Source organism: Pangasianodon hypophthalmus, chromosome 25 (assembly GCF_027358585.1).
Source record: "Pangasianodon hypophthalmus isolate fPanHyp1 chromosome 25, fPanHyp1.pri, whole genome shotgun sequence".
Taxonomy (NCBI): domain Eukaryota; kingdom Metazoa; phylum Chordata; class Actinopteri; order Siluriformes; family Pangasiidae; genus Pangasianodon; species Pangasianodon hypophthalmus.
This window is the reverse complement of record NC_069734.1, coordinates 12,429,110-12,453,239: the sequence shown is the minus strand read 5'-3', so window position 1 is coordinate 12,453,239 and position 24,130 is coordinate 12,429,110. Positions and strand designations below refer to the sequence as shown.

The following is a 24,130-nucleotide window of genomic DNA, read 5'->3' as shown; positions in this document are numbered from 1 at the left end:
CATGGATACATCATGGCATCTGAAACTTTAAAAGAACAATAACAGTAACATTTTTAACACCATATTGATCATTCCATGATGGCACAGACTGGATAATAGACAACTGTGGAATCGTGCTCTCTCTATACTGTAACTCTATGATAACAATCCACAACAGTCTGACCAAAACACGGTTTCTCTGAATTACTGAAAAGAAAAGCTGTCCTGTTGATGGTGACTCTGCAAAGCTTGCACAGAGCTGTCACCGAAGAAAAAAAGGTACAGTGTATGTCCATCCAGTCAACACATATTGACATATTGACATGATGGATAATCTGTGTGACATCGTCTTAATCATGCTGCCAGCTATGTAGCAAAAATAGTTGAGTGCAGGTGTAAGTTAGTTAGCTAGCAAACATAGCCTCATGGCCCACCACATCAGATTCCATTAACTGAGTTATGTTTACTTAACTAATGCACATTAGCTGAAAGAAAAGATTGGGAAATCATTAAACGATTTGCAAGTAGCCACAAAAAATTTAGGTTACTAATGTAACCCTGGTTCTCTGATAACATGAAGTGAGGGATCTCACTATTGGAACACCTCAGGCGTGACCGATTGCAGAATCACCAATGACACCATTGATATGGCAGACCAATCACTGCAGCAATCAGGGAGTCCCGCCTCCTGATTGCTGCCTACACCACAGCTGCCTGCCACTTGGTTATTCTTCGCATGCCTCTTCTCTGTGCTAACTGCAAGGAGGGCAATGTTGTGAGATTCCTCACATCATGTTATCAGAGAACTGGGGTTACTTTATTAACCTAAAGTTCTCTTTCTAACACTTGTTCTGCATCTCACTATGGGATATAGACAACTCCCGTATTGCAGATATGCTGTTGAAGCAGACTAAACGATAGGTATGATATGTAAATTCACCCCTTTATAAAGAAAAATACAGCATATGTTAGTGCTTAATGTACCTTATCTCTGTTCACTCCCAGGACCGAGTGAGCTAGAAAGGGCTCTGTCACATGCAGTCTATAAAATCTCAAAAACGTGTGTGGGGAAGACCATCTAGCCGCAGCACATATTTCCTGGATAGAAATGCCCTTAAACAGTGCTCAAGACGTAGCCATAACCCTGGTGGAGTGAGCTCATAGACCTCCTGGGGGCTGTTTCTGAGGAGAGGGGTGGAATATTTTCCCCCTTGCTTGTGAGAGGAGATCCTTGCACACCGATAATGCCCAGGGCTGGTCATAGAGCAGTTGGACTATCTCCGCCACCCATAGTCTCCCCAGCCAATATGGGGCGATCAGAATCATCGTATGGCCGCATTCCTGTACTCTCAGCAGTGGTGGGCCGATTAGGCTCAGGGGAGGGAATGCATACAGTAACACATCTGGTCACTCATGGGTTAGTGCATCCACACCCAAGGGTGCATCGTCACCCGCTAGTGAGAAGAACAGAGGACACTGCCCGTTTTCACGTGATTTGAAGAGATCTACGGCAGCCTGCCTGAATCTCTGCCACACAGGATAACCAGTTTCCATTCCCCTTATAGAGCGGACAATAAGTCTGCTCCCCTGTTCATTATTCCTGGAACATGCGTTGAGCACACTGACAGAACGTTCACGCTGCTCCATATAGTCTGCTTCTTTGCTATCTTGTGCAGCTGGTGCGAGCGTACCCTCCCTGCTGATTTATATAGGGTATCACTGTTGTATTGTCCGTTCTGACCAATATGTGATGATTTTTCTCAGTGCAGGAGTCCAAACTCCTCTCACTACTCTGTCCTTGAGCAGCACTCCCCAGCCTGTGAGAGCTGTATCTGTTGTCACTACTTTCCACAATAAAATAGAACCAAGTGGGCATCCTGTTTTGAGAAAAGACAGGGCTCTCCAATGACAGAGAGCACTCATGCATTCTGGTGAGACAAGCACTCTATGGCTGAGACGGCTCCTGGGGTGTATGCCATGCAACGCCACCCAGTGCTGAAATTCACTCATCTGCAGTAACCCCAGGGGAACCACTGACACCATTGAGGCCATTAAGCCTAGTAGCCGAAGGAACATCCCGAGAGAGACTGATCTCCCTCATTGAAAGATGGAGATGCAACTGTGAAATGTTTTGATGTGCTCGTCTGATAGAAAAGCTTGAAACACCACCGAGTTTAGCCTGAGACCCACGTAGACAGCCCTTCATTTGGTTTATGTTGAAACCCAACTTCACCAAATGTGTTAAGTGTGTTCGTATCTCTCTCTGCTTGCCACTGACACAATTGCACAGTCAAGCAAATTTTCTAGATGAGACTTTGACTCCCACATTCCACAGCTGGAGCTGAAGTCCCCCCTTCTTTTCTGGATTTTAGGTAAGAAAGAAGCACAGTGGGGCAACTGTCAGGATTAGATAGTGCAGCCTGGGCATGTTTAGCACCCAAGCAAGAGATGCAGAGACTATGCGAATCCTTAGCAGAGATCCACACGCTACACACACATGGGTGAGGAAGATGGTCTTTTCCCGCAGGGCTCTCTGGCTCTTTTGCAGTGACCATGATACAGCCTGCACCCTCTTCGTATGGTAAGTCCAACATAATGTGAAAACTAGTACGGAGCTGTGCTGAGAGTAGCGAACTCTCCTTTTTTTAGCTTATTCTAAGCAAAAATCACTCATCAGACCCAAGGAAGGAATATATTGTGTTTGGGATGTTACTGTGAGGCTCTGTCTGCAAACTGTTGAGCAGTAATTTCCTAAAGTCTGCTGAGGACAGCTTCCAAAATCTTCCACAGGGAAGAGAGTGAGAATGAGGAAACGGCAGGCAGCTGCGGTTCAGCTGCAGCAATAGATCTGCCATATCAGCAGACATGGTGTCATTGGTGCTTCAGTCATGCCTGAGGCATTACCATAGTGAGATACCAAACAAATGAAGTGAGATACCGACCGAACCAAATGTTCGAAAGAGAACTGAAGAATTGCCCTGCTTTAACTGATGGACACTAACTGATGTCTGACTCTGATTAACTGCTTTTTTGTGTGCATTTGAATAAAGGGCCATTGCTTAGTTTTACACTTTAAAGATTTTAAATCATTAAACTTCTTGACTTTATGTGTGATTTTGTGTGCATTTGATTGAAGGAGCATTTTTGCACAGTTTTGCACTTTTTGTTCTGTTAAAAATTTAATGTCATGTGAGGAATGTCTCATATGTGGGGAGTGTAGTGTCTTTTTGTGTAAACAGTACCCTTTAAAATAATGTTAATAGAAATTGCTGCATTACCATGTACTTATACACTGACAGATCATTAATTATAATTATTGATGCCTTCCTGGGCACCACTTCTAAAATTGGTCTAGACATGCCACTGCTCAGAACTGTGCCAGACTGCAGTGCTAGTACAACGCTTTTGTTTTCACGCAAGTCATGAACGGTGCATGATGTTTTTGTATGTTTTGTTGATATTTATAGTGGCATAGTGCTCTCAGAAAGTGGCAAAATCAGATCAGTCACAATTGGTTTAATGAAATGGATTAAAATAAGCTTTACTATGCTTTCATCTAACTCTCTATCACATGGTGGTGAGCAGCTTATTAACCATTTAGGGCCATGAGTTTTGCCAGAGCTGATCAGCAAGATCAGATTACTTTTGTCATTTTTCTATTTATAAAATTGTAAGATTTTATTATACATACACTAAAACATTGTCAAAAACTGTAGTCTTGGCTTTTCAATTGCCGATTGTAGGTAATGAGTATTATATGCTCACAAAATTAAATGCGTGATGTTCTTTTTTGTAGGGTGATAGGCTAGTCATTGTTGTAAGTGAGGTGGCCTAGATGCAACTGAATACCAAATGTCAATTAAACTTGTGAAAAAAGAACAGGCAACCTTGTGTGTACTGTACACAAGGAATGTCAATAAACTCAATGGGCTGTCCAAAAAATCAAGTTAAGCACTCAGATAGAACATATCTGTATACAGATACCTTTCCCCTGTCTATCTTTTAAACTGTTAAACTCAGATCACCAACTCTAGATATGGTTCATTCATCATCAGTGACCACTTTATCCTGGTCAGCTTCATGGTAGATCTGGTGCCTGTCCTGGAAACACCAGGTGTAATGTGGGAATGCTCCCTGGATGGGACACCACTGGGCTAGTGTCGATCTACTCAGTGGTGGAAGGTTAAAAATCAAAAACAAAACAAAGGTAGAAGAGACACCCAGAACCAACAAAATACAAAGTAGCAGAGTAACACACGGCTATAAAAATGATGAATACTGTGTACAAGCAAGCATAAGAAGTTGAATGGCTCCTGTTTGTATCCTCTTCAAACACACATGGAGAGTAATTAAAAATTAACATAAAACCAAGGATAAAAAATAATAAATAAATACTTCAGATAAATACACTACCATTCAAAAGTTTGGAATCACTCAGAAAGTTTCACATTTTCAATGAAAACTCATACTTTTATTCATTAAATTATTTGCAAAATGAATAAAAAATATAGTCAAGACATTGACAAGGTTAGAAATAATGATTTCTGCTTGAAATAACAATTTAGTGCTTCGAACATTTTCATCAAAGAATCCTACATTTGCACCAATTATAACCTTGCAGACCTTTGGCATTCTAGCTGTCAATTTGTTGAGGTAATCTGCATCAATTTCACTCCATGCTTCCTGAAGCATTTCCCACAATTTGGGTTGGTTTGATGGGCACTTCTTTCATACCATCCTGTCAAGCTGCTCCCACAACAGTTCAGTAGGGTTGAGGCCTGGTGATTGCGCTGGCCAATCCACTACAAACAGAATTCCAGCTGACTGTTTCTTCCCTAAATAGGTTTTGCATAATTTGGAGCAGTGCTTTGGGTCGTTGTCCTGTTGGGTGAAATTAGCTCCAATCAAGAGCCATCCACAGGGTAAAGCATGGTGTTGCAAAATGGAGTGATAGCCTTCCTTATTCAAAATTCCTTTAATCCTGTACAAATTTCCCACTTTACAAGCACCAAAGCAACCCAGACCTTCACATTTCTTCCACCATGCTTGACAGATGGTATCAAGGACTCCTCCAGCATCTTTTCATTTGTTCTGTGCTTTAGAACTGTTCTTTTTTCATCCAAACACCTCAAACCTAGATTCATCTGTCCATTCATCTGTCCAACACTTTTTTCACCAAACATTCTCTGTCCAGCATCTGTTATTTCACCCATTTTAATCTTTTCCATTTATTGGATGAAATTAAGTAATGCTACTGGCTAGCACTGATTGATTTTACACCGTTGAGAGGGGCAAACCAGGATGATAAGTGGGACCCATCTCTTTGCAGCCAGACTGCAGGCAATCAACATAAGAGAGATGAGAGTTCCTCGCTTTACCGTCCATTCTGTGAAGTTGAATCAGCAGAGAGACTGAATGAAGACTGGTGAAGTCCTTTTGATGGTTCACAGGGGTGACATATACCCATTTAGGTACTTCCAGTTGCTGTAAAAGTGCTTTAATAAAGGTGTACCCCCTATCTGTGGATGCACAGTACCTAAAATACACTAACTGAATTAACACAGGAATGTATGGCAACATGAAATGTGTGGAGCTGTGAAAAATTTAATGTATAAGCCTAGGTGTATGTAAACTGTTGGCCTCAACTGTAGGCTCCTTAGGACTGTCAGATACACTGATTGATCTTTGTGACAGAATAATGAGTGAGTTAAACTTGATTAAAGATAGATCAGCCATGAGTTGGGAAAAAACAGGCGACCTTTTTTCCAATTTTCAGCTGTCCAGTTTGGGTGAGATCGTGCCCACTGTAGCCTCAGATTCCTGTTCTTGGCTGACAGGAATGGAACGGTGTGGCCTTCTGCTGTTGTAGAGTGGTTGTTTGAGTTATTGTAGCCTTCCTGTTAGCTCAAACCAGTCTGGCCATTCTCCTCTGACCTCTCTCATCAACAAGGCATTTCCGCACACAGAATTGCTACTAACTGGGTGTTTTTTCATGTGTTTATGAGACTCTAGAGACAGTTGTGTGTGAAAATCAGAGGAGATCAGCAGTTTCTGAAACACTCAAACCTGGTAGTCTGGCACCAGCAACCATGCCGCTGAGATCACTGAGATCACATTCGTCCCCAATCCCAGTATTTGATGTAAACATTACTGAAGCTGAACATTTGTATCTGCATTGTGCTGCTGATTGGATAATTGGATAACTGGATAATTAAATGTGCAGGTATATACAAAGTGAGGGGAAATAACATTTTTGGAAAGTTCATGGAACCACAGCTAATCATCCCTGTACAGGTGAACTATGCAAGATTTCACAATGTGCTCTCAGACTAGTAATAAAAAGGGTGAAAGAGAAGCTAGCAGTCACTCGAAAAGAGTTTGTCCTGAAAGCAGCAGGAACAACAGTGACACAGAGAACAATAAGCAATAAACTGCACTACAATCATCTCTATTACAATCCACACAAAGCTCCTCTGCTCTGTTAAAAAACACAGAGATGCATGTTTAAAGCATTTAGACAAATCAAAACAATTGCTGGAACAATATACTCTGGTCAGACTTAACAAAAACAGAACTGTTCGGCAATAATTCAGCTTATACTGTTTGAAGAAAGAAGGGTTGTGCATGTGATCCCTAGAACATCATACACACAGTGCAGTATGAAGGTTGCTTCTTTGCAAACTGGGGCATTACACATCATGAAAGGAAATATGAATGGAACGATATACTGGGACATATTAGAGGAGAATTTAATCTCATCAGCCAATAAACTGAATGGGGAAAAGATGCATAGGAATATCATTTATGAAATCTATCAGTCAGAATTTAGGCCTCATCACAGTACTGAGACAGCGCTGGTCAAAATGGTAAATGATCTACTGCTGGCCTCTGATTAGTGTTTTGTCTCTGTGCTTGTGTTGCTTGACTTTAGTGCAGTTTTTGGCACCACTAATCATATTACTCTCCTTGATGGACTAGAAAATGTTGGCATTAATGCAACGGCCCTCTCCTGGCTCAGGTCTTATTTGACTGATCATTATCAGTTTGAAGATGTAAAGGATGACTTCTCAATGCACCCTAAGGTAAAGTTTGGTTTTATACATGGTTCTATTTTAGGCCCACTGCTTTTTTCTCTATACATGTTACCTCTGGATACAGTTATTCATAAACATGATATTAGCTTCCGTAAGCCAGATGAGAGACACCAGCTTAATAAAGTTGAGAAATGTGTAAAAGACATTAGACACTGGATGCTGAGTAACTTCCTCCTACTTAATTCTAACAAGTACTTCCACTAGGAACACAGACAGCTAGAAGCAAGCTTTCTGATTACATACTAACTCTGGATAAGCTTTCAGTGGCATCATGTGCAGCAGTAAAAGACCTTGGTGTTATTACTGACTCTAGCCATGCCTACTTCGATCAAAAGGTGCAGGTTCTTTATTGGCATCTTGAATAATGAAGGCAGAGGAAAGAGATTGTTTTTACAAAGCCCCCCAGTTATGGAACAGCCTTCCAATTAGTATTCGGGACTCAGACACAGTCTCAGTCTTTAAGTCTAGGCTACAAACCTATTTGTTTAGTCAAGCCTTTTGTTAATAGCATTTCTCTTAGGTAATGGTGCAGCTCATGTGTTTAGGCATAGAGTGTTTGGTGAACTGTGATGTTTGAATGCCATCACCCCCCCCACTATTACTCAAGTTTATTGATGGTGTAGTGGCTGGTTGCTTTATGTCCAAAGGTGCCCTCATGTCTGTGTTACCATCTGGCTCTCCATCTTAGTTATGCTGTAATAGCTAGTCTTGCCGGAGTCCCTGCTTGCACCCTGCACACAATGCACATTCCTAATAATCTGTGTTCTCTCTCTCTCTCTCATGCTACACATGTCCTAAGATACCAGTGATCTTGACTCCTTCTGCCATCCAGATCTGCCTGATCCATCCTGATGCACTATTTCTGCTTGAAGCCTTATTACTTGAAAGTCACTCAGCAGGATGAATATTGAAATGTGTAGGGCTATATGATCTCCTCAGATACAGCCGAATGCTTCAAAACTCATTTGATGTTGTTTCACAGAGCAGATGGACAAGGACCTGAAGCATACTTTGAAAGCAACCCAATACTTTTTAAAGTGTATGCTATACAAGTTAAGCTTATGCTCTTGGCCAAGTCATTCACCTAACCTGAATCCAATTGAGCATGCATTTCACTTGCTGAAGCCAAAAACTGAAGGCAAAATGCCTTAAGAACAAGCTGCAGTAAAGGCCTGACAGAGCATCACCAGGGAAGAAACCCAGCATCTGGTGGTGACTGTGAGTTCCAGACTTCAGGCAGCCATTGACTGCAAAAGCTTTACAACAAAGTGTTAAAAATGACAATTTACTGTATGATTGTAAGTATTTTCAATTACTACTGGTATATCTAAAATATACTGTACGTGCATGTGATAAAAAGCCTTCTGCATTTTCCTAGGAAATTGTGATTATACATCTTGTGTTAAACTTCAGATGGAGTGGACATTATTTATTAACAAGCATCTGAGTAGTACTTATATACTTAAATAATTTAAAGAAATTCTTTGATAATACATTAATGACAAACTGCACATCAGTTTACTCATGTTCAGAATATCAAAAATGTGTAACTTTGGTCTCATTAAAACGACAGAAGAGGCTCTTTTGATTAAAACTATTTTGGCAAAACTTCAAAAAAGGCAATTAATTTATCACCCAGTTCAATTCCTTGTAGTCAAGAAAAACATCATGTTCTTCAGACATGATCAGTAATTAAGATTACACATTAATGCAATAATCTGGACCTCTGTACGTATCTGAGAAGAATCTTCTAATCAGTTACTGTCTGAGTCTCTCTCAAGGACACTCTGTATTATCTCAGTCTACTAATTCCAACCATGGAGAGATCACAAGTACACTCTCTGTATGTAAGTCCTAAAAAATTGAGCTGCTATGCACTATTTTTTAACATAGCTAAATTGTTTAGTGATGTTTTGATGTGTTTTGTTAAGTTATACATAAAACTAGATAATCAGATAATCAGCACCTGAAAGGCATTTAATTACAACGCAAGAGTGAATCAGTGTATAAGAGCAAAAATAATCATTAAAGACTGATGAATGGGTGGAATTAAGTAGATCAAGCTTAACATATGGAACTGGGTTTCACCTACATAATCTAAAATCAAATGCAGAGCTTGTCTTACATTTAGGGTTAAGAAAGAACTGTGAATTTTAAATTATTGTCAAGCAAATGCATTCAACAGTTAAGAAAAAAGAATTCCAAAAAGAACTCTTCAGAGTGCTTCCACAGAAAAAAAATATTTTTGGTTTCCTAAAAAGTCATTTGTTGGATGGATAATGTTTGTTGGTGTCACAGAGAAGTAAAGAAATTAGCACCATCTATGGTGGAAAATTATTTTTCAACTTACAGTGGTAACAATAAAAATGACTGAATTTTGGGCCAAAAGATTTGTTATGGAAAGTGGAAATGGTTCAACATGAGTGATACTGTTTGGTGTAGAGGGGCTCACTACAGTTTTACAGAATAAATAGACCAGAATGAAAGAGAATCCATTATTTGGCACATATAGCATATCTAATCATGTTTAGGCCTTGTGAAGTGCTTACTCAATTTATTTTTTAAATGATCCCATTCTTTATTAGGGACATCAGTTTCACGTGTCATATCAGGAATAAAAGTCTAAAGCATCATTAGACTCTCATCAGACGACAGGTAGTGGTGCTGTAGAGAATCAGGTTTGAACGTGGCACTGCTCTGTTTTGGTATCATGATAAAGGTAGGAGACATTGTGCTGTTCGGATGGCATGCTTGGTTGAGGTTTTCCTGTGGCTTCCAGGCCAGAGAGAGGCGTGAGTCATGAGGGCTCAACAAAACATCGACCTTGCCCATCACAATGTCCTGCAAATGCTGGTTTTCTCTTGCAGCAGCTTCCCATACCACCTCCAGTTCATTCTCCACCTCTCTGTCGGTGAGAGAGAGAGAGAAACACAGAGAGAGAGAACCATAAAGAGATGTAAATACAAGTACGCTTACATCTACATCCACCAGAGGCACAGACCAGTAATGACTTTTATTTAGCTTTTTAATCACAGGTAGTTAAGCCTCAATTGACTATGATGAAGAACACTTATGCCAGACACCCAAACACTTTACTATAAAGACAATCTAAGTACAGAAGATAGCAAATACACACATGTACACAATGACGTACATGCCAAATTCTAAGCTTAAATGTGTAGGGAGAGGTGATGATGCAAAAGAGATGAGGAGGACAAAGACAGGTAAAAGAGTAGGAGGTGGTAGATGTAAAGCCTCTGTAAGCCACAGCTGGGTTACAATACCCGTCATTATCTGTAAATGAGGCAAGGCATGGACGTCATCTGAGAGAGACAATGGGGGGGAGTGTGAAAGAAATCTTCCAGCTACTTTAACCATAATGACCATGTACTCCAGACTTATACCCAATCATCAGTGATGATCAAATCCCACAGGAATGAGTTTTTGTGAAAAGGTATGATTACTGTGAATGACAGCTATACAGATAGAAAGGAAACATGGAAAGAAAAGAATGGAAGTAAAGGAAGGGGGAAAAGGAAACAAGGAAAGGAAGAAAGCAGTTAAGTCCACATTCCACAATTTCAGGGTCAGATATATATTATTGTGCCAAAGCCTTAAGCACATGTAAAGAAATGCTGTAAAGCAAAGATGCTTTAAAAATAACAAAATTAACCCTTTTTCATTAAAAAAAAACCTCTATAAAGAGCAATAAACAGCACTAAAATAAACAGTCAATATCTGGTGTGACAAACCTTTGCCCTTAAAAATGCATCAGTAGTCTCATGTATGTTTTGTGGAGTTTTAAAAGGAATTGGCTGGTAAGTTTTTCTAAGCATCTTGGAGAATCTGCCACAGTTCATCTGGAGACGTTGACTGTCACATTTGCTTCTGTTTTCACATCGTTTTTTTTTTTTTTTGTCTGAAAAGTGGTCTATTATGTAATACACCAATCAGCTATAACATTAATACCACATGCCTAATATTGTGTAGGTCCCGCTTGTGCCCCAAAACACTGACCCTTCGAGGCATGGACTCCACAAGACCTCTGAAGGTGTGCTGTGGTATCTGGCACCACGACGTCAGCAGCAGATCCTTTAAGTCCTGTAAGCTGCGAGGTGGGGCCTCCATGGATCGGACTTGTTTGTACAGCACATCCCACAGATTCTTGATCAGACTGAGTTCTGGGTAATCTGGAGGCCAAGTCAACAACTTCAACTCTTTGTCATGTTCCTCAAACCATTCCTGAACAATATTTGCAGTGTGGCAGGGCGCATTATGCTCCTGAAAGAGGCCACTGCCATTAGGGAATACCGTTGCCATGAAGGGGTGTACTTGGTCTGAAACAGTGTTTAGGTAGGTGATATGTGTCAAAGTAACATCCACATGAATGCCAGGACCCAAGATTTCCCAGCAGAACATTGCCCAGAGCATCACACTGCCTCAGTTGGCTTGTCTTCTTCCCATAGTGCATCCTGGTGCCATCTCTTCCCCAGGTATGTGATGCACCCACACCTGGCTGTCCATATGATGTAAAAGAAAATGTGATTCATCAGACCAGGCCACCTTCTCCCATTGCGCCATGGTCCAGTTCTGATGCTCATGTGTCCATTGTAGGAGCTTTCGTCAGTGGACAGGGGTAAACATGGGCACTCTGAATGGTCTGCAGCTACGCAGCCCTATAAGCAGCAAGCTGCGATGCACTGTGTCTTCTGACAACTTTCTATCCTAGCCAGCATTAACTTTTTCAGCAATTTGTGCTACAGTAGCTCTTCTGTGGGATCGGACCAGACGGGCTAGCCTTTGCTCTCCACATGCATCAGTGAGGCTTGGGTGCCCATGACCCTGTTGCCTGTTCACCGGTTGTCATTCCTTAGACTACTTTTTGTAGGTACTAGCCATTGCATACCAGGAACACCCTACAAGACCTGCCATTTTGGAGATCCTCTGACTCAGTTGTCTAGCCATCACAATTTAGCCCTTGTCAGAGTAGCTCAGATCCTTACACTTGCCCATTTTTCCTGCTTCCAACACATCAACTTCAAGAACTGACTGTTCACTTGCTGCCTAATATATCCTACCCTTTGACAGGTGCCACTTTAACAAGATTTAACAACACTTCACCTGTCAGTGGTTTTAATGTTACGGCTTCTTAACTGACATACAAACATTTTTCTGTAACATTTAATTTTACTTGGAAAAAGTAATGTTTGGGAATCTATTTTTTTACTGATGCAATAATGCAGAAGTCATATGAACATCTAAGACAAAATTAACATTTTAAAAAATTAGGGTACAACCATCCATGGCCAGGAGTCCAAGAGAGAAACACTGGCCATGCTCTCAGGGAGGGAGGGGTGCTGTTCTCTCCCCTGCCAATGACAGTGAAACTAGTCAGTCATGGGCGTCTGTGAGCTCCTGCATGCAGAAGAGGAGGATACCATTTTCCTCCAAGTGTGTTATGCCGCCCTGTGATGCACCATGAGCAGCAGTTCAAAAAGATGCAGTTGGATTCCTTCACATATCTCAAAGGATGCAAGTCTTAGTCTTCACCATCCCCAGTTGCTGGCTGTGTTATGACAGGCGAGATCTAACTGGTGGGTGGGAATTGGCCAAGACTAATGTAGGGAGGGAAAAAATAGGGTGCCTATGACTTTTGCACAGTACTGTATGTACAGGGCCTCCAGAAAGTATCCCCTCCCCCTGCTCCTCCTTAGAATGGGATTTTTTTTTTGTTGCTATTTTGAATTTGAAATACAACTGAATTAAATTTAATTATTATAATTAAATTATAAATAAATTATAAATACATTAAAAAGTCTGAAAACTTATCAATAATTGATAAATATTCACCCTCCTTTCTTTTAGCAATCTAACAACCCAGACACTAGCATGATCAGGCCATCCTTCAAAACAGTTTTTGCAAGAAGTCCAGTGAAGTGTTCATGAGTCCAGCTACATCACTGAAGGAGTTACAGAGCTCACTGGCTGAAATAGGACAACCTGTGTAGAGCTCAACATCATCAGCTCTTCTCAGATCCGGCCTGGGAGAGAGAAAGGCCACCTCTGAGAAAGGCCATGTCAGAAAACCTAAGAGCTTTTGGAAAAAGAATTTTTTAAGACGAAAGTTGAGCCATTTGGTCTAAAGAAAAAGAGTAATGTTTGATGAAGACCAAACAACACCCAGGTAACACCTTTCCTCTGATCAAACATGGTGGTAGCATCATGCTCCATGGATGCTTTTCAGCAGGAGGAACTGGAAAGCTTGTAAAACTGGAACTGGAAAACTTATATGTGGCTCCATCCAACATGGAAAATATATGTTCCACCAGGACAATGACCCAAAGCACAGGAATGTCTTGACAAAAAGAAGGCTTGTGTTTTGGAATGGCCGAGTCAAAGCCCAGAATTAAATCCAACTGAAAATCTGAGGCATGACCTGAAAATTGCTGTCCAATGTTCTCCATCTCGTTTGGTAGAGTTTGTGGGAATACGCATTGAGGAATAGAAGAAAGTGTCAAAACCAAAATGCTCATAGAGACACATCAGACAACTCAAAGCTATAATTACTGCAAAAGGACAATTCACACTTAGGGGGTGAATACTTATCAATTAAACGGTTAAATTTTTTTTTTTTAATTTTCACATAATTCTGAGGACATCTAAACTTTATTTTATTTCTGTAGAGAGTCACTTCAAAAGGAGCAGAAAAAAAATCACATTCTAATATACTTTTGCATATACTCAATAAGAGAAATAATCATTGGGAGTTGAATACTTTCTGGTGTCACTGTATGTGAGGAGACAAAACATAAAATTTATATTGCAAAACTACAATATGTGCTTCCAATGTGGTAACATTCAATTTTCTGTGGCTCATCATGCACACTGCCCCTGGGACACCTACTAAATGTTCTCTTAGTGTCACTGTCAAAAAGCTTTGGGTTAAAGAGGAAATGCAAGTTCAGTAACAAAAAATAAATTTGTTATTTTTAAATGAAGACATTTGTGTCAAGTAAATGTTGTGGAGGGCATTACTGCCATCATTTCTTTGATGTATGTACTATATCCAGGGTTGACAGTTCTCCAAGGTCCTAAAATGGCCCTGTATTATTACACGTCATCGTTAATTGTGGGGCGCAAAAAGCTAAGTACATGAGGCCCCTAGTGATTGACTAGACAGTTATGATTGCTGAATATTGATGCCCTCTGCTGTGTACGCTCTGTGGCTTTAGACCATCCTGTCCAATTTTATGAGCCTCTGACTCTTCTCGCCAGTGTCATTGTTGATCAGTAGACTGAAGAATCCTGCATTGATTTTTGTTTTTTTACACAGAACCAACTTTATTTCAGAAACATACGAACAAAGGAAGATATACATGTTGTTGTTCTTTTTTTTTTTGGCTGCTCCCTTTAGGGGTCGCTACAGCTGATCATGGGTCCGCATATTTGATTTGGCACAGTTTTTACGCCGGATGCTCTTCCTGATGCAACCCTCCCCAATTTTATCTGGGCTTGGGACCGCCACTGGAAGTGCACGGTCTCATGCAACCCCAGTGGCTGGGGCTATCTCCCTGGCCAGGAACACCACGGTGAGAGCACCATGGCCTAACCACTAGTCCTCCAGGGACCCAAAGGAAGATATATGTGTGTAAACTGTGATATTGTTGTGCTTGCTGAATTAGCCTATAAGCCGTCATTATGACAGATCAATTAGCCAAGCCATCTGTTGAGCAGAGCCCAAAGTGCAGTCACCAAAGTGTGCATGCACACACACACACACACACACACACACACAAAAGAGGTCAATTATGAGTCGTTATTGTTCCTGCATGTATATGTGTGTGTGTGTGTGTGTGGTTATGAATGCTCTGTAGATTGCACTCATAATTTATGACCTTCTGTGAAAGCCAAACAGATGGTGCTTGAAAGAAATGCAACAGAAGAGCTGGAATCACTCCACTTTTCACACACACACACACACACACACACGTCTGCAGCATCACAAACACTGTGCATCAGACATAACTTGCAGTGTTCTTGAAATCCCAACAAGATCAGAGCCAGAAAAATGCAGACACAATGCAAATAATTGATGACTATCAATTAATCAATCATACCAACCTGGTAAAGTGCTGAAAAAGTTTATAATGAATGAACGAACGAACAAACAAACATTCATTTGTTCATTCATTCCTGAATGGAGGAAGACAGACAGCATCTTCATCAGAGACATTGCTTATCTTGGATCAATTTATAAACAACACTGAAAGTGGGCTGTAAGCATAGCAGACAAGCGCTTGGTCAGCTTATTCTTCAAACTGTATGTATGTTGTTGTTTTGTTTTTTTTTACAAGAGTAAAAATAGGATTAACAAAAACAATGGTATTAATTACATGACATTTAAGTAGCCTACATCATGTACAAACTTTATGATTTTATGACCCATTTCCATAGGTTGTGGCCCATGCAGCTTATTTGATAAACCACCTCTCTGTATCAATGTTCTATTTCGGTGAGTTTTCCATGACTAAATCCCTCAGTTGCAGCAATGCCCGTGACAGTACTGGGTTTTCCCTGCCTTGAACGGATGATCATTCACTCAAGCTTAAAGGAAGAGGGATGTTTTCTTCTGTGGAAGTTAGTGGTATTACTTAGACATACAGGTGCCTGGACCACATCACTCACCAGATTAAGCAACTTATGGTACATTAAAAACCATTCTGCTTAGAGATTTTGCAGTTTGTCCTTGGCAGTTTACATTTCAGTGGATATGTAGATCACATATGGTAGAAATACAACTACATGCTTACAAGACAGTGGGAGTACTAAAACTAGAGATCTAAATTAGTTAACCGATAGTTAGCTAGTAACAATACATATTTTTGTGAAAGTGTGTGTATTTTCTTTAAACATTATTGAATGTAACACAAATACTTACTTACAAAAGCAATACATTTCAGGGCATTTCGTGACCATGATGCAATGAAGTATTATCACTCATAATTTGTAAATATCTAATTGAACAATTGAATGTCTCTTATTTCAGGACTTTTTCTGTAAATACAAATTAGTAAATTATCGCTGTCCTATGAAGGTACTATGCTGTGATTCTGTAACGAAATTCTGAGCTAATTTTAGATTTAGAAGAGGTTAGATAATCTCTTCCTTCAACAGGCAAGGTCCATAGATATTTTGTCTTGAGCCAAAGGAAAAGCTCAAAGCAAGAGCTGTACCACAAGCATCACAGAAAGACATGTTGAACCTCAATAATAAATGTCAAGCCTCATCTAAGGAGACTGCTTAGATGTACCCATGCAGGTGCAGAGTGGGCTGAATCTGAAACAGCTGGAGCCCATAGGTTGCCCTAAATGCTAGAGGCTGGTGTCAAGAAGGAAAATAAATAAAAATGGCGCTATTCAAAAGGGAAAGAGAAAATTGGAGAAAATTCTCAGTCCTGGCATAGCTGCAATAACATATTCTTTCTGTCATTTCAGATTACTCAGAGGTGAAAACCCCATTGGAGCACATTTCCTCCCTCACACACTCCAGCTGAGAAAAAGACCAAGTTGAGATGTCAATGTAAAACCTGTGCATAACCCAGGAAATGTGCTCTCTGCCTAAAGTCCCTCACAGAAAATTTGTGGCTAGTTCAGTGAGAAGAGACAGGAGAACCCAGTCACATCACCTGCACATTAGTAACCAAGCTCGCTATTTAGTAATGCTCAGGAGCTTTCCTTAAAATGTATGAGTGAATCCTAAGGAGTGGGAACAGGAGTCATCATAGCATCATGACCAAAATAGAAAAGGAATTATAAGCAATTGAAAACATAAATTTGGGGGGGTTGCAATGGAATGTTCCCTGCAGCAGCAATTGTCCAATTCCTTTATAGGTCATATAACCCCAGCAACTTAACCAGCTCTGTGCAGGTTGTGAGGTGGGTGGATATGGACCACTTCCTATGCGTGCTCCCCAAAAAAGTGTGGCAACCAGTCAACTGAGCACACAGAAGCCACTGGAGTGAGAACAAAAAAGCAGATGATGCAGTAATTGACCAGTGGCTGCTGGCTACTTCCTTATTCATGCCTCCTTGTCTTTTTTTTTTTTTATTACCACAACATTTGCTGTAGAGAGCCATTCAATCTCCTTGGCGTGTGCCGATCAAAAGTGGACACTAAGGCATTTGGCATACACATACACAAACACACACACTCTACATGGTCTACATACACCCTACAAACACACACCCTATGGGTATAAAAGAGACCACTTCCATTGGTCTACATTTTACACCAAGGTATTTTTGCCACTAAACCACAACTGATGATTGTCTGATCACACAAGGCAGGGTGGCAAAGGCTGAACTGTGTTTGAATTTTGAGGACTCATCACAAGGACACACTTCCAGTCTCAGAAAAAAAAAAAAACACAAATAAAGCATTTATGACAAATTACAGTTCTCTCAGCAGTAATAGTAAAATCTGAGGCTCAATGTAGTCAATGTCAGTCAGTGTAGCTCAGTAGCATGGTGTTGTCAATATCAGGCAATATTTTACAGGCTAATGAGCAAGTGTAACTATGACAGCTGGAATGAAGATGTTCAACAGTCAAACATATGTCCAGTGGTATCCAGACAGTGAGATGTGACTCTTTACTCTAGAGATTGTGTTTCCACTGCACCAAAATCCAAGCTGATCTATGGCTAGTACACTCATCCACATGCACAGAGCAGAGCTTATTCATTACAGCAAAAACCACAAGAGTTGCTAAATGAAGTGGAAATCAATGGGACTGTAGGAGCTGATCAGCTAACACACACACACACACACACACACACACACACACACACACACACAGGGAGAACTCATATCTAAGGGATGTTGCATCTTTGTTATTACATCTTACATTACATACACATTTGCATTATTGCAATGTTAAGATTCAGAGCATGACCAATAGCTCCAAATACTGATCTTTATTCATCTATTTTTGTGCACACTTGATTTACTAAACAACCCTACACAAGATTTAAGAAAAACATAAAGGGGGTCTCACACTCCAGACACTACTGTAGGCATAATAAAAATGCGGCTTTAGGCAGATCTGAAATCAGATTGTGCATGGCTAGATTAAGATTTTAGTGTAGAGAGAATATGAGAGATAGAGATATAGAGATACAGTGTTGGGATAATATGGTACCTGTATGTACCATAATCATGCTAACAGTACATTGGTTTCCATTAGAAAAAAAAAACTGTAAGGATCACTGAATTTTTTCCATTACTACAGCTAGCTTTCTCACTTTTAGTGAACAGCAGTCTAGTACATTTGACTGATGAGTGCGTGCTTGGACATTCGCTTCCTTAATGCAAGTGTACCTTTAGTCCTTATAGACCCTTCTGAAGAACTGGTCACAACTGGTCTTCTGAATCATGTAATAAAAGTATAGAATTTTCTTTAACAGCATGCATTTTATGTAGTTCACATGATAAATGCAAGATCCTACCAGATTAAAAAAAAAAAAAAACAGGGTTATACTTAATTATATGGGGTCACAAACTAGGCAGTAATTTATAAGTTAAATTTCAAATCGTTTTTACACCAATCACCCATAACATTAAAACCACTGACAGGTGAAGTGAATAACATTGTTTATCTCGTTACAATGGCACCTGTCAAGGGATGGGTTATATTAGGCAGCAAGTAAACAGTCAGCTCTCAAAGTTGATGTGTTGGAAGCAAGAAAAATGGGCAAGCATAAGGATCTGAGCAATTTTGATAAGGACCAAATTGTAATAGCTAGACAACTGGGGCAGAACATCACCAAAACGGCAGAGCTTGTGGGGTGTTCCCAGTATGCAGTGGTTAGCACCTACCAAAAGTTGTCTTGGTGTCACAGCACACCTTCAGAGGAATTATGGAGTCCATGTCTCAATGGTTCAGAACTGTTTGACCCACACAATATTAGGCAGGTGGTTATAACGTTATGGCTGATTGATGTATTTCTGCTCTCAAAGTCTTCTTCGAATGGTGGATTTTGTTGGTGATGTCTGTTGTTTCGGGATTTTTCTTCACAGCTCTCAAAATGTTTCTGTCATGAACAGATGTTGTTGCTTCCTTGGCCGACCTGTTTGATGTCTGGTTGTTAGTACACCAGTGGTTTCTTTCTTTTTCAGGACATTCCAAATTGTTGTATTGGCTATGCCCAATGCTTGTGCAGTGGCTCTGATTGATTTTCCCTCCTTTGTCAGCTCAAAATGGCTTGCTTTTCTCCCATAGACAGCTCTCTGGTCTTCATGTTGGTTTATCCTTTTTAATATAACAAATGCAGTGCTCACAGGCAAAACCCAGGGCTCAAACCAAGAGACATTCAGCACTATAATTGTTTAAACAATCGAACTAACAGGGCACACCTGGGCAACAAGAAACACCTGTCAAGCACATGTTCCAATATTTTTTAAATTAATAATCACTTGAAAAATGGGTGGGTTCAAACAATAGGTGCCATGTTCTAAGTTGTTTAACATATCTAGATGTAAATATCAGGAAATGAAAGCTGAAATTCTGATTTATTGTCACATATTCACCTTTTGATCTCAAATCCATATGTCTTCAATATAAAGCAAAAACAAAAGAATTGTCCTTGCCATTCCAATACTTTCAGAGGGGACTGTATTATGAAAAGGTTTCCATTGCATGGAGGATATAGGATGAGACTACATCTTTATATTATATATATCAGTTATATTATCATATATATTGCTCTCAAGCAGCAAACTTTTTTGGATAAAGTTATGAGTTAACTTAAAGTGAGCTGTAAGGATAATGTAAGTCATTCTGTCTGCCAATTTACAGAGAATTGCATCCAATGTAATTTGGAGGAACTTCACACAGCAAGACAATGACCCACAACACACTGCCAACACAACAAAGGACTTCATCAGAGGAAAAAAGTAGAAAGTTTTAGACTGGCCAAGTCAATCACCAGACCTTAACCCTTAATTAAGCATGAATTTCACCTCCTGAAGAGGAGACTGAAGGGAGCAACCCCCCAAATGTTCTTTAACACATCTAGATGTAAATATGAAAGCTGAAATGAAATGAAAGCTAAAATTCTGATTTATTGTCTCATCATCTTTCTCATCAATCTCAAACCCAAATGTCTTTAAACAAAAGAATTTTGTGTGTATATATATATGTATATATATATATATATATATATATATATATATATATATATATATATATATACACAGCTAGGGATGCTTTTCAGGTCAGCACAGTTGTAAAGAATGGTTAATTGAGTTATTGTAGCATGGTTTTATGCATTGCAGTGCTGCCACATTTGCCTGACTGGATGACTGCATGAATGTGCAAGTGTACAGATGTTCCTAATAAAGTGGACAGTAGGTGTATGTGTTCAGTACAGTAAAAGTTACAGGTTTTAGGAAACATATTATATTATATTATTATTATAGGAAACATTAGCAAACAAGTTCAATGCAAGATTCAGTTCATCTGCGGGTTACAATGATAATTCCACATAAATCAACCACTTGTTCTTGAGATATTGTGCTAACGAGAATCTCGGATGGACAAATGCACAGAAAAACATAATAGCGCATAAAAATATGCAAATGTGTATAAACAGGATATTCTGATATATTGTAATTTTCATAAAAAGTATTTGAATAATTAACAATATTTGTAACACTGTACATTAAAAGTCACATACATTTCCGAAAATATGACGCATGTAATACCTACAGTATAAGGTAAGAATATGAGAACATAAAATAAGACAGTTTTAAGCTGATAATGTTTTCCCCATAAGGAAGCTAGTAAAGAAAGGACAAAATGAAGCATCAAAATAACTAAAGCACACGCATGTCCTCTCATAAACATGCCGGTGTATCTATTGAACAGTCCACTAGTCTGCTGTATAAGCATTGTTTGGACAGCTAGGGTCACAGAGAGCAAGATTGATCAGCTGTGCTAGGAGTATATAATTAAACTCTGTGTGTGTGTGTGTGTGTGCGCGTGCACGTGCGTGCGTCTGCACGCAAGCACTGTATGACTTGTGTTTCTGATTATACCCTTCTCTGACAGATTGTCGTATTCACAAGAGAGATTCACAGTAATTACATACTGAACACAAATTAAGGGTTGTGTCTCATTGCGCTGTGGCAGAGATCATCATCCCTTTGTGCCCAGTCACTTGGACAAAACATTAGATCTGGAATTTCTAATTATAGGCTACTACAGCTACACTCTTATCATCCACACAGGTAGCAGTAAAAGTGCAAAGTCACACACTGCAAAGTTATGATGATAGACACAGGTTCAGTGAACCACTGCATACAGTAAAAACATCCAGATGGGTGACAAATTGGAGGAACAACATAAAGTCTTAGAAAGTCTTTGAACCGCATCAGTGTGTCTTGGCATAAATTCTACAAGTGTCTTGAACTGTACTGGAGACAGCGCTTTCTAACACGTTGCTCCAAAATCTCCATTGGTATTCAGTTGGGTTGAGAAATAGTAACTGTTAAACCCAGAGCATATGATTAATATCATTTTCATACTCATCAATCACGATCATACTGTTGTACTGAATATCAGCACAGCTGTGATAACCTACAGCCGAACAGCACTCTTGTTCTTGCGATATTGCTTAATTAAATTATGAACCTTTTTATTTTGACAGAATCGGTTTCTGGATTTACCATGCTGGTCAGACAGTGATACACACGCACAGAACATACACAATGACTCCAAATGTAAAAGTACTCGGCTTGAGTACATGGTGAGTCATCTATTTGATGTATTACTAAACAATCTATCTACCCACTGATTGAATATAAATTTGACTTGGGTATATTTTGTTTCATGTATGTAAATGTAGCTATAACTCTTTTTGTAAAAGATTTCTGAGTGTTGAAAATTGCCTATTCCAGTAAAATGAGAAAATATGTATTTCAGTCACACCTACATATAAAAGTGCTCCTATTTTACCCAACACTCTTTCCCCACACAATTTTTAGCTAATTATTTATCCCTTATTTATTTCAGCTTTCGGAATGTTGTGAAGTGATACTGAATTGACACGACCTCACAGTTTTGCTTAGTTTGATCAGCATTAGCATACTGTTGTTATGCTTAGCATTTCCTGGGTGCTGTTAAATACAGAAATGTGTCTGCAGGATGCAGCAGCATTATCAATGCTTGTTATTTGTGTACCATAGTCCCTGATTACAGGGATATATTGTAGGACTTCTGAAACATCCAGCGATTCTTAAGATTTTCTCTGCAATGAAGATGTGCCATATTATATGTAATTAGCAGGTTTAGTAAAGTAAACCAGGCGAATGAATGTTCTCCATGTGTTATCCTTTATGCAGTTCTAATTAACTGCACTAAAGTGACAAAATGGAGTCTTTAATTATAGTGTAAGTCATGCTTTTCAATGCAAACTATCCAAAAGTCATTCATTTATTTCACATTGTCTGCAACATATTCATTCAGTCCACACTAGCTAGAATATAATTCATTCACTGGAGGCCAGAGCTTCATTTTCATGCTTTCTCACTATGAGCAAATATATTGTTCAATTTGTCTATACTGGACCATCTGATTATTAAAAACATATGTTACCATTATATATAATCAAATAAATTAAATAATAAAATAATCTTAGTGTGAGATAAGTTGCTTTTGGCACATCAGGTTTAAAATGTATTACTGCAGTACTGGTTATAAACACTTCAATAAGCTTTAAAGGTTTAATTTCTTTTCAGCGCTGCATTGCCTTGCATTTAAACACAGTGAAAAAAAAAATGTGTCAATGAGAGAACAGCCTTTGTTACAAAACAGCTAAAGACTTTTTGCCTTTAAGTTTTGATGAGCTTATAAAGTCGTGATCAGCCCCTGGGAATGAACAGATTTTCCCATATTGTCTTTCGAGTATTGAGCAAACTACACATCTCTATATGGCTTCTAGTGCCAATTAAATATTATGGAGAGTCTTTCTGTGGGTGACCCATCTCCCCAGTGATTACACCAGGGGGGCCAGTGGCCGGTGACACAGAGGGTGTGACAACAGGAAAAAAGGCCTTTGCAGCTGTTCATTAAATGGATGGTTATAAATAAGACGGGGGTTTAAAAGAACATTCAAAGGCTTGCCATTTAAAATGTTTTTCTTATGTATCCATTAAATATTGATGCAGTAGTACTCTGGATCATCCAGCTGGTGTTTGGCAAACGTGAGATGAAGTTTCTTTTGAACTGCTGGTTTACACTGTTGCAACCCTAATTACTTGCCAATAAGTGAAATAGATGACTAAGATGCAATCAATAAGATGCAAGCTTGACACACACATTTTAAAAAGTCATCCCATTCACCAAACCCAACCGCCAGACCCCAAAACCGCTCTGCACTCAAGCTCTCTCTCTCTTTACTCTCTACTCTATATTTCCAGTGATGTGTGAAATCACAATACATAAAAATGAATACAGATTTATGGACAATGAACAATAAACCATGAAGAACAAAAATGACTTTCATTTGTACCCAGCTCTTCAATGCAAAACATGGAACTGTCAAACTATCTGAAATTTCTTTTATAATATAATATCATTTCAATAGTTTCAAATTGCTGCTTCATTTGAAGAGCTGTCACAGCAGAAGGAAAAAAAGAAAAAAGTGTCACACAATAACCCAGTTTAACTGGGTTAAAACATCCCCAGAAAGTTATTTCCTGACATATTCAAAACACATTAAAAAAAATTTGATCAACTCTCCCATTCAGAGATACACATAGTACCTTCAAATACAAATATGATTATGTTCTCATTCGTTTTTCTTCAAATATACGTTGTGTTGTTGGGATCGCAAATAATGGTACAATAACACATCTGTATTGCCAAAGATTTGATTAGACAGTATAAGAAAGTTAGCAAAGAAAATACAGGAAGCGTAACATAATAAAGTTTGTAAAACTATTAATACTGAATATTGCAACTCTCTCTGCCTCTCTCTCTCTCTCTCTCACTTTCTCTC

The 24,130-nt window shown here is 39.3% G+C and overlaps 1 protein-coding gene across 3 annotated transcripts in view; it reads right to left on the bottom strand.

Moving 5' to 3' along the window:
* Positions 1 to 4,537: 4,537 nt before the first annotated feature.
* Positions 4,538 to 24,130, bottom strand: part of cep89 (centrosomal protein 89) — a 98,619-nt gene continuing 79,026 nt past the window's right edge. Inside the window, exon 19 of one of the 3 annotated variants that reach the window (XM_053229448.1) lies at positions 4,538 to 9,978. In XM_053229448.1, coding sequence (XP_053085423.1) covers positions 9,696 to 9,978 — 283 coding nt within the window. In that variant the 3' untranslated portion in view covers positions 4,538 to 9,695. The remainder of the gene's footprint in view (positions 9,979 to 24,130) is intronic. The other 2 variants (XM_026946803.3, XM_026946804.3) reach the window with 2 other exon arrangements.